This window comes from Pogona vitticeps, chromosome 1 (genome assembly GCF_051106095.1).
Source record: "Pogona vitticeps strain Pit_001003342236 chromosome 1, PviZW2.1, whole genome shotgun sequence".
Classification (NCBI taxonomy): Eukaryota; Metazoa; Chordata; class Lepidosauria; order Squamata; family Agamidae; genus Pogona; species Pogona vitticeps.
In genome coordinates this window covers 112,376,587-112,390,740 of record NC_135783.1, presented here as the reverse complement: position 1 = coordinate 112,390,740, position 14,154 = coordinate 112,376,587, and the positions used below count along the sequence as shown (strand labels likewise).

Genomic DNA, 14,154 nt, shown 5'->3' with positions numbered 1-14,154 from the left:
TTTATGGGTTGGGGAAGGTAATAGTATTAATAATAGTTTATTCAGGACCTGAAGCAAAGGACAGCATCAACAAATGTGCAGTCTTATACAGATTTAAGCAAACATTTCTGATGCTGAAATTAGCAGACGTTGTATGTAGCCATTTTATTCTGTTGCAGCAAAGACAAACAATGTATTATTTGGCACCATTCAGACTTAACAAGTTTTGTCTGAAATTCATTTTTACAGACTGCAAGCCGCTTTGTCAGAAGCCTGTGATTCAAATGTTTTATGTGAGATAAAAATGAATTGGTAAGCTTACAGACTCAAAGGAGTAGCATAGCCTTCTCCTTGGATATGTGGTCCTGGAGTTCCAGTAAAGATGTCAGGAAACTGATCTCAATATTGCATTGTAGGAAATGTACATTGTTTGTTCTCATAATTGTTGGAACATAACATTACAGTATTGTCAATACAAAAATTGTTATGTTTTCGTTAATACTACGCTTAAGTTTAAGAAAAGAGCTAGGAGGAACCTAGGCATCAGTAAAACAAAAAGAGTGAGAATTTGATAATACCTTGACTGGACCACCAAAATGCCATAAGAACAGGAGGTTTTTGAGTCCTTCAGAAATCATCAGGCTGGGCATTACAAAATGTGGAATGGGGCTGAGAAGCAGAAGAGTTCAGAAATCATCTGGGCCATGTGAGTTATAGCTACTCAAGTTCCAAAAGGGAGGCTTCAGGCTTGGAGCATTACTGTATTTTGCCAAGCTAAATCTTGATATTTCTATAGAAAAAAGGCTTGTAGCCTCCATTTCTGTAGATGAAATGTTTGTAGTCCTTTAGCACACTATCCATTGCCTTTTAGTCAAAATGTACAGCTCCTGGTTTGGTATATAAATCCTTATCTTGACCAGATGTGTGATTATTGTTCTTGCACCAGTGAAAATAATGTTTTGTGCAAGAAAGATTTTTTTTACTAAATTGCATGGCTTTTGTACAAAATTTTAGTTTGTAAATTATGTAAACAATGGAAATATTACTGCCTTATTTAAGAATTTGAAGCAATAGATTCTACACATATTTGTTAAAATGTGCCAGTTCTTTGGTGCGTTCTCAGTGTGTAAGTGCATGTGTGTGTGCAAGTGCACTTTGCTTATGACATTATAGTACAGATATATTACACAAATTAAGGAGACCATGAAAAATGTCTCACTTTTGGATGGAAACAAGGAATCTTGTGGGGCTTCAAAACTCCTCTCAAGAATTCTAAAGAGTTTGAATGCATGCATTTTAAAAATGCTTTTAGTGGTCCAGTAAGATTTTATCCAACCTTTCAAAGGCTTCCAGAGTGGCACCTTGTATGGACAATAATTGGCAGGAAGACTACTAGTCCCATAATGCCTTGCAGTTCCCAGAGAGCTTAGCCTTATCCAACACTTCCTCCATCTTCATCATGTTGAGAGAAGCCTCCTTTTTTTTTAAAGCTGTAAGTGATTAGGAAATCTTGAAAGGTAAAGGACATCGATTTCTGGATGGGGGAATTCCTGCAGAATTCTGGGGGTTTTAGGCCAAAAAAATATACAAAAGTCCCATACTGCTAACCATTTCGATACCTGAAGACTGGCAATGATTCACCAAATACAGTGGTGCCTCGCATAACGTTTTTAATTGGTTCCAAAAAAAAAAACCTTATGCGAAAAAAACTTTATGCGAAACACCATTTCCCATAGAGATGCATTGGAAACCGGTTAATCCGTTCCAATAGGCACGGATTGCCGTCCTTAAGCGAAAAAACCCATAGGAAACATCGTTAAACGATACAATGTATCCTCCATTGGAATGTATTGTAGCTGACTCAATATGTTTCAATGGCTTTGCGAAGTCAATTTTTGCAAAATTAAGTGTGTCATAAAAGGGTCAAAAATGGTTTTAAATGCTTGGATTAGCTTCTGCACCCTCTAAAACGGATGCAAAAGTTAATTTGGCTTTGATCTGACTTTTCGTTAATTAATGGTGAATTTTTTCCCCCCAACTTTTGACAGCTGTCAAAATCTGACAGCTCCATTATTTCCTATGGGGGAAGAAAAAATTCACAAAAAATTAATGAAGACTCAGCAACTGTTCTAAATTCTTGGGTTCGTTAGAGGACCCCCTAAGTTGTGTGCAAACCTGATTTGGCTTTGATCTGAACTTTCGTTAATTTTTTGTAAATTGTTTTCTCCCCCATAGGAAAGCATGGAGCTGTCAGATTTTGACAGGTCCATTGGTTCCTATGGGCCAAAAAACAAAAATTCACAAAAAATTAACGAAAAGTCAGATCAAAGCCAAATCAGGTTTGCACATGTCTTAAGGGGTCCTCTAACGAATCCAAGCATTTAGAACCGTTTTTGACCCTTCTAAGACACTTTTTTAATTGAAAAAAAAAACATCGTTAAGTGAAGCAGGGGACCTAAAACAAAAAACGTTAAGCGAAGCATGGTCCCAAAAACGCTATGCGAAAATCGCCCATAGGGAAAAACGTTATACGAAGCACAATCTGACTCTGAAAAAATAAACGTTAAGCGAAAAAAACGTTAAACGAAGCAAACGTTATGCGAGGCACCACTGTATAGAGCTTGAATCCACTAATATTAAGAACTGATGTTGAATCAGATTTAAACAGTTTAAAATAAGGTGTCTCCATCACATTATAGGAAGCATGGATTATTTTGCCAGCGTAGCATATTTTCTCTTTGGAAAGCAACATAAAATGCTCATCATTATTTTTAACATGCATGTGAAACCTGTTTTATTTCAATTGTTTCTGCATATGCAAATCGCTCTATCACTGCAAATTGTGCCACTGGGTAACCAGCAGAAGCAGTGGGAGAAGGAGCAACAGCAACAAGAGCCTTAGCTGGGGAAAAGAAGGAGGGACGGATGGGCGCAGGGAGCCTGAGAGGAAGGGGAGGACACAACATTTCCCAATCCTGCTGTAGGTTATTTCACTCTTTGGCAAGCAACCTCTCTGGTCAGTTTCAGGCCTGCCTCCCCATTTGCCCAGGCTGTATGCACATACACTGTGATTCAAACATCATATGATGCCATGTGATTTGGAGTCAATGTAAATTTACACTGACACATATTATTCTGAACTATTGCTTTAATATAAACAGGCCCATATTTGGTTAATTTACTACACATACGTGATTGTTTATTCAATCATCTAAAATAATATTGTAATGTACTTTTCAAACGGTGGTGCATTCCTTAACCCCTTTTCAACAAAGTATGGTCTCATAGAGCTTATTACGGGACAATTCGGCTTCCTTTTTCAATGTACATTTCCTCACTTTGCAAATGGCTGAATGTTTGTTTACTGCCAGTGAATTTAGTTGTTGCTACATTTTGTGGCCTGAGATTCAGGTGAAGTCCAGAAACAAAAGCTAATTTGACCAATGTATTCCACCATCCTTGATCCTTTGCTTTTCTGTTCCCCTGCTGGGTCATGCAAATGAACCAGTGGCACAAGTTTGCTTGCTTACCCTGCTGGCAGGTTGCTTTTCTTCAGCCAAATGTATAAAACCTTCCGAGTTCATGGGAAGAAGGTAAACGTATTCCAGGGCTGATTTGCATATCTTTTCAGGTATTCAACAAAATTACGCTGCAGGTGGAAAACCATATTTTCTGGGCCTTTTTTCACTTCCTCTATTGATCTTTACTGTGAACAGTTTAATTTATTTATTTATTATTTATTTAACTTATATGCCGCCCACACTACCCGAAGGTCTCTGGAAAAGTCAGCTCTGGAAAAAAAATACACCTTAAATACCTTTAAGTTGTAAGATGTAGTGAACTCACTGGTTTCCTGCTTTGTAACACTTTCAAAACTTTTTCTGTTCTGCTCTCAAAAGGCTCTGCAGCAACGGCACTCAGAATTGATTGATTGATTGATTGATTGATTGATTGATTCCCAAAGCAGATAGACTGCAATTCCTGCAGAGCAAGGGTGGGGAAATGGAATCCCAAGTGGATCTTGCTCCAAGGCTTGAGCTATCATACTTTTTTTTAAAACTAACAAAGAAACATGGCAGGTAGGGCTGTGTGTACATAAATCTTCTGCCCTTAGATTATGCCACTCTCACAAACCTATGTGGAAATCATCATCTGCCCTATGGGAGTGTTATTGATTGTGATTTGTGATTCCACAAACAGATGACAAAATTAGACACGATAGAGCAACAAAATTAGTGCACTGGTCATTATGCAAAAAAATATATAACTTGCCAGCCTCCAAAGACCCATGGGAATATCAGGCAGAAAAGGTGGCAGAAAATGATGAAGTCAAGATTTTGTGGGATTTCCAGAACCAAATTGATAGACATATTGAACGTAACACACCTGACATAGTAGCAATAGAAATGGAGAAATATTTGGATAACAGACCTTGCAGTTCCAGGGGATGCCAGAGTTGAAGATAAAAGCCAATTAAAAACATGGGTGTACATTCAAGCCTTCCCTCCTGTCAGTACTTGATTTTATTCTCTCTCTCTTTTTATTTCTTCTTCATTTTGTATTTTAATTTCCTATTGGATGTTTTATGTAGTATTCTTGGTTTTAATGTTTTATGTTATGTTGTAAGCCGCCTAGAGTGGTCGTATAGACCAGATGGGCAGGGTATAAATCAAAGAAAGAAAAAGAAAGAAAGAAAGAAAGAAAGAAAGAAAGAAAGAAAGAATCGGAAAAACTAACAAAATACAGAGATCAGGCAATCAAAACATCTCGCTTGTGGATGAAACACTTCAGTGGACCCTGTTGTCATTGGGGCTTTGGGAACAATATCAAGAAATTTCACACAGTAGTATAATCAGTTGCACATCTCAGAAATAAGATGATTAGAGCTACAAAAATGACAGTATTGGGAACCGCATTCTTATTGTGCTGATATTTAACAGATACTTAAGTTTTCGGTTAAAACCTTGTATATGTTATATAATAGGAGTCAATATTTTTGTAATTTTGATTGACTGTGTTTGGTATTTTTGAATAATAACAACACTCATCTACCCTGCAGTGTTATAAAAATAAGGCAATTTAAAATTAAAAAAAAATTAAGGCAGGCTAAGGGAATGCATGCTGCCCTTTGCAAAGATGGCAACTCCAGCTTCTCTACCCTAAATGAAGCTGCAGCCACCATCTTTGCAAAGGGCAGCGAGTCTCCATTTTTACATGCAAAACTAGAAGAACACAGCAGAGGGTATCGGTGGGGGTGGTGTAGTGTGGTGCCTAAGATAGGGAAAGTAAGGGGGTGGGGGATAGGCTGTGGTATTGGGTGGCTGTGTGGGGTGGTGGCTGCCTTTCTGCTGCTGATCAGTTGTTCGGCGGCCGGCCGGTAGGCACAATGGTTCTTTTTTGTGTTTGTTTTTTGTTTCAATATGAAGGACGAATACAAATGGGTAACTATTCGTCCCTTCGTATTCATGGGGGTCTCTGGAACCCACAAATACGGATCGACAAATATTTAATGAATCGGCTATATTCGTCGGAAAAAACGATCTGTTTTTATATTTGTTCCCCTCTCTAATCATTACTTTAGAAGTTTATTACCTGTGTTAACAGTGCTGTTGGCACTTTGAAAGTTCGTTGCCTGTATCTGTTACCCATTTGCCTAGATTCCACTCTCACAACTATATACACTTTGCATGTGGCCTAAATTTTTTACTCCTTGTTTCTGACAACGTGGATTGTATTTGTAGCCAAACAAATCTGTTAGTTTTGCCACAGGACTTTTTAATTGTATATAAATACCTTGAATCTTAGAGCAGTGGCAGACAACATGTTACCCTCCAGATGTTGCTGAAACTACACCAGGTCTTGACACAGGTTCCCACCCACAGCTTCCTGCAAGCTGCCTTGAATGTAACATAGAAAGAAAATAAATTGGGTGTGTGAGCTACTCGTATCAACAAGGCATCCTGAAAAATATTTCTCAGGATGGTTGAATAAGGAGCTCTTGCAACTTTATGCATCAAAGCACTCACCAAACCGGTAAAACGGGTCAAACTTGGACAGGCCTTGCATGGCAGTCTTATATGTGAATGCTCAGGCCAAATGTTTTCATCCCTCCCAAGTGATCACTTGTCATGCTAATGGTTCATTGACTTTGTACTCCTTGCCTGGACGGGATAATATCATTAGTAGATTCATATAAAAGGCTATTTAGCTGAATGGGCTTATAGCAGTGTGGAATTTTTAGCCCAATTTGTTTAGGCTTATAATAACAAAGCTTCTATTCAAAGCCTGAGGGTGTTAGTGGAACAGGAAAAGCAATAAATAGATTGTAAACAGTGTCTAAGCAGGCCCTTAAAACATGCTGGAGATTTTGTCCAAATATCAACTCTTGAAAGCAGTGCTGACTAAGAGCATTCATTTGTAATCCCACAGAACTGAACTGCCCTTTCAGAGAGGAAGCTAGTCTCATTGTCAACAAAGCGGTGTATTAATTCTCTGAGAAGCAGGGGGTCTGACTCAGCTGATTAACCCAAAGGTGTTATTTGTTTCCCTGTTCTACTGCTTTTTATATCTTGTGCAAGGTGTTCTGGTTGTCCAATACGTCAGCTTGCCCTTGTATAATCCGATTATTTTTTGATGTTTGCCTATAATTTTGTTAGACTAGGCAAACCATCAAATTTGGTTTGCCTAGTCTAAGCATTTGACAACAAAACAAAAAAGGTTTAGATCAGCAGGTAGTTCCAACTGGAATAGGCCCAGTGAATCAGTCGCCAAGTGGTGCCTCAACATATGTGTAAATCACATTAGTTCAGTAGGTTTACTCCACCTTGCATCTTCATAGATGCATGCCAAGAGGCTATTAAATAGATACAGGGCAAAATCTAGACAAATATATTCATTTATATCCCACATTTTGCTACATCATTTTATCCTCATAGCATCACTGTGAGGTAGGATTGGTTATGGCTACCTGATTCAAAATCAGCTAAGAGTTTCACAGATGACTGGGCAAACTAAGCAATGTCCTAATCCTGCTTTTTTCAGGATTAGGACATTGCCATAGCGATAGGCTAGAACAGCTTGTTAAAGCTCTGGGGTCGGGGAGGGTCTAGAATTCCCCCGCCACCATGGCGAGTTACCATGTGGATTGAGAGACTCTAGGACAGTGGTCCCCAACCTTGGGCCTCCAGATGTTCTTGGACTACAACTCCCAGAAGCCTTCACCACCACCTCTGCTGGCCAGGATTTCTGGGAGATGAAGTCCAAGAACATCTGGAGGCCCAAGGTTGAGGACCACTGCTCTAGGAGATACAGATCTAAAAGGTAACTTTTTCACGTCCTGTGGAGCAAGGTTTAAGAAAAGATTCAGATTCAGTTCACTTGGTTCTGAATACAATATTACACTAGTTCTTGTTTGAACAAAATTAAGCCCTTGTGGTTTAAATGGAAGAGTTGTCATGGTTAATATTCTCATGGTGAAATCAGATGATTGGATTTCCCTCCTATGATTTAAGAGATTTTATATTCTGAGGTACTTTATGCTGCTAAGAATGTTGATGTGTCCTCAGGGAGGAAAAAAATATACAGTGGACCCTTGACTTACAGACGGCTTGACTTACAGACTTTTTGAGTTACAGACTTCTCTGGTCGCAAAATTTAGGTTTGACTTGCAGACTGAGATTTGACTTACATACCAGAAAAAAACCAAAATGGAACAAAAACGGCCTGTTACGGGATTAATCGGTTTTCAATGCACTGTAGGTCAATGGAGACTTGACTTACAGACTTTTTGACTTGAGAACCGTCTTCCAATACGGATTAAGTTCTCAAGTCAAGACCCCACTGTACTGAGTTCCTTTCTGTTTATAACTCTGGGATATTTGTTGCTGACAGGATGTTCTGAGCCACCTAGTCAAAGCTATGAGTTCTACCCTTCTGTCCCACACACAAGAGATCCTCATTTCCTTTCACTGAGCTATAGACCAGTCTGCATTCATTTTTGTGAGGTTATTTCTTTGTGCAGGTGTTCAAATGGAAATACAGCTAGTAACTCTGACGGTTTCTAAAAGAAGTTCTGGGTAGTTTGCCTGGGAAGTGGGGAAATGGTCATCCTTGAAAAGGACAATCCTCTGCATGGAGATCAGCATTTGTAGGGCAGGTGGGTGTGCTTACTTGTGCACATAAACTGTGTCAAGACAGTAGTGTGTTCCAGCTCCTTGATTAGACTTAGGGCTTTGCTCTGACAGTTCTCTAAGACTCAAATACCATGCCTAAAGAGTGAACTCATTCTCATGAGGATCAGTCTTATATAGGCAAAACAACTACAGTATCCCTAACCAAGAGGAAAGCATTAGGCTTAAGACAACCCTGAAGTTTGCAGATGTCCAAGCAAAAATCAATTTAGGGGACTATCCAAGTGGGTGAACAAAAAATCCTCCCCTCTCCCTGTGCAATGACTGTGGAGTGTTCATGAGATGGACATTGGTTACTCATAGAACAGTGATGGAAAACCAGGGAGAAAGGGAATTGAATATCCCAAAGGAGAGTGCAACTGTCCTGACTTCTGAACAAAGTCACACTGCAACATCTTGTTGCAAGTCTCATTTGTTCATCAGTTGTATTTAAAACATTTAATGTGCCATCTTTTGTTGTACTGTATCAGGATTTCTGGGTAGCCAAAATCCTCTTGTTCAGCATAGTAAATTGCACTAGAGTAAGCGCGTGGAATCAATGGGGATTTGGTGAATCAACTTCTTTGTATGTTCCATTGATTCAAATGAGCCTACTTACCTTAAGTCACAGTTGGAAAAGGCCCATTTGAATCAATGGCTCTCACAGAGGAATTCACTCACCAAATCCTCATTGATTCAATTGGCCTACACAACAGCATTAAAAAAAAAGACATGAGTTGTCTCAATGACTTTGGGAAACCTGCTTTTGATTTTTAGTTGCAATTTTCATTAAGAGAGAGAGAGATATATATAGAGTGAGGCAACCGTCATGTAGCTAACCTGGAAGTAAATCTCATTTATTTCTGTGGGGGTTTACTTATGAGGAAAAAACTCGAGCTGTCAAATTGGTTTGACTGAAAATTTAAATGTTTTTAGTAGACTGCAAATTGTGCTCTCTTTTCCACCCACATTGAATATGAAACCAAGAGCAAAGAAAGCTGCAGAGCGTGTTTCAGAGACGAGGCTGGACCCATGGCAGCTTATCTACTCAGATACCCGCTGGTGAAATGCCAAAGCCATTTGCTTCCTGAAAGGAAGCTATATCATTATATTGTCATGAATAATGAATAGTTTGTGCTCATCTTCAGTCATGGTAGTAGTTTAGATGAACCACAGTCTGATTCAGTCTCAAACAGTTTCTTATGCTGCTCCTTTGATCAGTTTTGATCTGTTTGTGGGGGTGGGCTGAATAGTATAACAAATAATATTACTAATTTATTGTTTGCCTTGAGTTTTTGTCTCAGCAACAAAGTGAGATGCTTTCAATTGATGGAGCTGGAACTACCCCCACATACCTAACAATACTAGGGTTATTTCAGCGTATTAGTAGCTTTATAGTTTTCTTATCTGCACCTCTGTTTGCATATGACTGAAGTTGAACAAAACTCTTTAAAATTTGCATTTTTTTCTCCTCCCCCCCCCTTTCCTTTTCCTTTAGGATTATGACTCTTTTTTTGAATCCAAGGAAAGCAACACTGTCTTTTCATTTCTTGGGTTGAAACCTAGTGTGGCATCAAAGGTGAATATTTCGTGATACAAACTACAGTGATATTTTGTTTTCATGTTCACTATGCGAATTTGCTTTTTGTAATACACGGCACATTCCCTGACCAGTGAGGTAGAATAAATGAATATGAAGTTTTTAGACAAAATCAGAACTTGAAATTTGCAGTGATTATAGTCTTGTAATTCATACACACCTAAGATCAAGATGTGGGCAATTATATCCAAGTAACTTCATTGATTTTATTCAAACTTTTTATAAGTTAATCTAGTAGAAGTTCAAGGAAAATGATATTTGAAATTTGCTGCAGTTGTATTGGACCCAGCTGAAATGTATCCAGTCTGGTTCATGGTTTACTCTGCATGTAACACTGGCTGAAATCATGTTACTTAGCATAGTAAGTCCTGTTAGGGTAGTCTCATTGAATCCATTGAGACTGGGTAAGTCAACTCCCCTGCAACTTCCATTGATTCAAATGGGCCTACTCTAGTTTCAGCTTACTACAGTAACATTCAGAATTCAGCCACAAAATTAGAAAATCTTTGTTGCTGATTCATTTGGAATCCTCTTGCGGAACAAATAAAGCTTTGAGCTTATTTATATGGGGTACTATTTGGGGTTGATCAACATGCTTGACCATATTGGACCTTAGGATGAACAGTCCTTGAAATGTCTGGATGGATATAGACATGTTTGAATGTCACATATGTGAACCATGATACTTAAACATGACCACTGCTTTCTTTCACTGAGAAAATAAGTACTGAATAGTTTGGGACATGGGTGTAGCGGGCACACTGGAGCCTATAATAACTCAGGCCTCCTGTATGTGCTTACTCCTCTTCTCGGGTAGCTGCCACCAGGTATTGCTGCTCCAATACCAAATATTCACTGACACTTGTATTTACTTTAAAACTTAAACTTGTTTATTTGATTACGTAAAAGAAATAGGTAAATCACAATTAGATAATCAATTTCTTTCAATCACTGAACTCTCTAATACACAGACTCTGCTCTCACTGACTCATTAACACACTGCCTTCTCACTCAGATCTCCACTCTCTCTCTCTCATCTCCCTCACTTCCCCTCTCATACATCATACACCCCTTTTTATCCCAGCCCCCCCCCCGTAGCACCACCTTCCGTTCACTCATTGGCTCTTTTTACACTACTCAGCTGTGACGGACAGGTGAAGGCAGGGCTGAATGCTACAATGGGTATTTTAAGGATCATTGTTTTCCATTTCTCTTCACATTTATTGTTTGAAATCTGGCTCTGTGTGCCTGAAATTCAGCAGATATTTATTAGCAGCAAGTAATTTTCACCTGTGGTTCAAACTTCATGGACTTTTGTCCTCAAGGAGCTATATTAGGCTTCAACACTCTGTCTCTTTAAACACCAGGCCTAAACATAGCTTTTAAAGAAAGTCATTAGACTTAAGTGATTTGGTAGGACTTCTGTTATTCAGTGTTATTAATTCCTATCACTATTTTTTTTTAAAAAAACCCACTAATTTATATGGGCTAAATATCGTTAGTCAAGGTGAGGGTAAACCCATTAAGGGTGGGACTACACTGGACTGATGAATGACTCCAATTTGATTTGCAGTTTGTGACATGTTTAAAATTGCAGTCAGTGATCACACAGGAGCTGCAGATTGATTTAGGAATTCACTGATCAAACTGGAGAAGATGCATTTCACATTTTAGCCCACAGTCCACCCTGCTTTCCTTTCTTCTTCTGGTCCTGCCTTTGCTGATTCTTTTATGGGCCCTAAATATGGGAAATAAAAGTAACAAGGATCCAGTGATAAGGTGATCCAGTGTTAATGCATATATGTATTTTTTTTAAAAAAATTAAAACTTCAGAGGATTATCAGAGGGAGAGGAAAGAATGCAGGGAAGGTATTCTCTCAGTCCTGAATATCACACCCCAAATGCCTATATCTTCAAAACACCACCTACAGAAATGCCCCTCCACTCCCCAGCTTTACAAGAATGTATCACAACTAATTATACAGGAAAAAGCCCATTCAAATCATTCTAACTTGAAAAGTAGAAGCCCTCCAGCGGCAGGAAAAAAAAAGCTGCTTTGTGAGCAAAAAGGGCTGGACCGATTCAAATCGGCCTTGGGATCATGTGGTCAGTAACATTTACTTTGAATTCACCCATTTTATAAGTGGAGCAAATCCTGTGTATTTGACTGTGGAGTTGCAGCCTAAATGAATGTCATTTTAAAGGCCATGCATATGTAAGTCTTATTCATGGATTAGATCTGCTGTAGTTGGGATTGATACAATTAGATTTTGTCCAAAAGCATTCCTTGTGATAATACTGATGTGATTTGTTTTTTTTAATTGTGTACATTGATACTTTGTTGTTTTACTATTTGCTGTTAGCAATGTTAAGTTATTTTTTTATAAATTACATCAGGTTGCAAATGATTTAAAATGAAGAAATAACCATAAAATTATTTGTTCTTTTTTAAAAAAAATAGGAATCGGAACCTTAGAACAATTTCTTGAGGATTCAACAAGCACATTCTCTTGAGTGAATGAAATCCTTGATGTTCAGCACACAACTTCCCTAGTGGATCACTGTGAAACAAGCCAATATGCACCATCAATATTTCGTTTGACACACTGAAGAAGTGAAATAAGACAGTGGATGTGGATCAGTGAAAATAGTGGTGGTGGGTCCTCTACCTTCTTTGCAACCCTATCTGAAGTTGATGCTGCGGGCCATTCTGACGAACACAGATGTTCCATTTGAATTAACTACAGCCTCAAAGTGGTCTGTGAGCTTATCATACAGAGTGCATCATCAAAGCTTTGGATGTTTACTGCATTCTGAGCAAAGAGTGCCACAGATGTGATAAAAACAACTCAGAATTTTAAAAAGAAATGATGTTGATCTGAGAAGATCTCACTCCAAAAAACGAAGCAACCGCCTCCCCCCCCCAAAAAAAATTAGGTAAAGATGATTATTTTTAGAGTATATACTATTTATGCTATTTGTACTGCAGTGTACTTATGGCTATATTTGTGGCCTGGTGTATTTTTCCATGTAAAAAATAAAAGCCACTTTTCATATCTCAGCTGGTTGGTATGCAGCAGAAGGTTACGAAGCCAAAATCAGAATCTTCCTGCATATTAACCTCACTTAAACACTGATTACTGGGACTTTGACTTGAACTAAGAATACTTACTAATGTAACAAAAGAAAGAGAATTCTTTTTCAAGTACAGTGGTGCCTTGCAAGACGATTTTAATTCATTCCGCAAAAACCGTTGTCTTGTGAAAAAATTGTCTTGCGAGGTTCCCTATGCATCAGTCTCAAAAAAAAAAAAAGTCTTGTGAAGCATCGGTCTAAATAAAAAGTCTTGCGAAACATCGGTCTAAAAAAAGTCTTGCGAAGCACGATCATAGAAAAAAACATCTTGCGAGGCACCATAGTGATGGTAAAAACCAATTGTCTTGCGGGTTTATCATCCCACGAGGCAATCGTCTAGCAAGGCACCACTGCATATCCTAAAGTGACACATTTTAAAAAAAATCCACACTAACTTAATTCTAAAAGAAAGTGCCAGGCATATCTGTCAGTTTGAGCTATATTTACATGAATTTGCCAAAAAAATATATTTATAAAAGACATATTCTTCTATTTTATAAGCATTTATTTTAATTTTTAAGCCTATTGTCAGTGAGATTAACAAAGGTTAAAATCTGTAGGGAGCTCTTTACGGAAACTAGAACCTGTAAATGCTGCTAATCTGAAATTTTAAGAAAATTATTTGTTGCCTTAAAGGTAGAGGATATGGGGAGAGATCTTAAAGACAGGGGCTAAGATTTTAGTGGGTTCACACACCCCCCCATACACAGAATCATGGAAGCCATCATGGCTAGTTGATAAGGTGCTAAGTAGGCAACCCAGCATGCGACCAACATTTTTTAAAAATCCATATTTTCTTACGCTTTATCAGAAAAGAACAAGAATAAATACAAATATTCAAGTAGAAGGAAAAAATATATATTCCCAAATGAAGAACTAGAAACAAGTTGTCCAAAATTTTAAAAATAAAAGGGCCAGGAGTAGAACAGTAATAACAGTTTCATTTTAAACAGGGATTATGTATACAAGGCATCCAAATACGAATCTGGGCATAAACTTCAATGAAATCTGACCAAAGATGATTCCCCATGCCATAATGGTGGCTAAATGATTGATACTACTACACAAGAAAGGCAAATGCCACTTGTCGTTTACAGGGGACTGAGAAACATATATCTCTTTCAGGGTCTGAATATGTGACATACAGAAGGCACATGGATATCTACCTATATATTTGGCCATGGGTCCAACATGCAGTTGGCACCTTGCCAATTAGTTTCAGCAGGTTCTGTAGTTTCTCTTCCATTCATTTAAAAAAAAGAGGTTTCTGGA

The 14,154-nt window shown here is 38.3% G+C and overlaps 1 protein-coding gene across 3 annotated transcripts in view; it reads left to right on the top strand.

Moving 5' to 3' along the window:
- Positions 1 to 13,913, top strand: part of SH3BGRL2 (SH3 domain binding glutamate rich protein like 2) — a 41,064-nt gene extending 27,151 nt beyond the window's left edge. Inside the window, exons 3-5 of one of the 3 annotated variants that reach the window (XR_013541794.1) lie at positions 8,000 to 8,134; positions 9,646 to 9,726; positions 12,209 to 13,151. Coding sequence is in view for 2 of the 3 variants with exons in the window: in XM_020806162.3 (XP_020661821.1) it covers positions 9,646 to 9,726; positions 12,209 to 12,223 (96 nt within the window). In the remaining variant the exon portion in view is untranslated. Of the gene's footprint in view, positions 1 to 7,999; positions 8,135 to 9,645; positions 9,727 to 12,208 lie in introns of all 3 variants that reach the window. The other 2 variants (XM_020806162.3, XM_078385544.1) reach the window with 2 other exon arrangements.
- Positions 13,914 to 14,154: the final 241 nt, after the last annotated feature.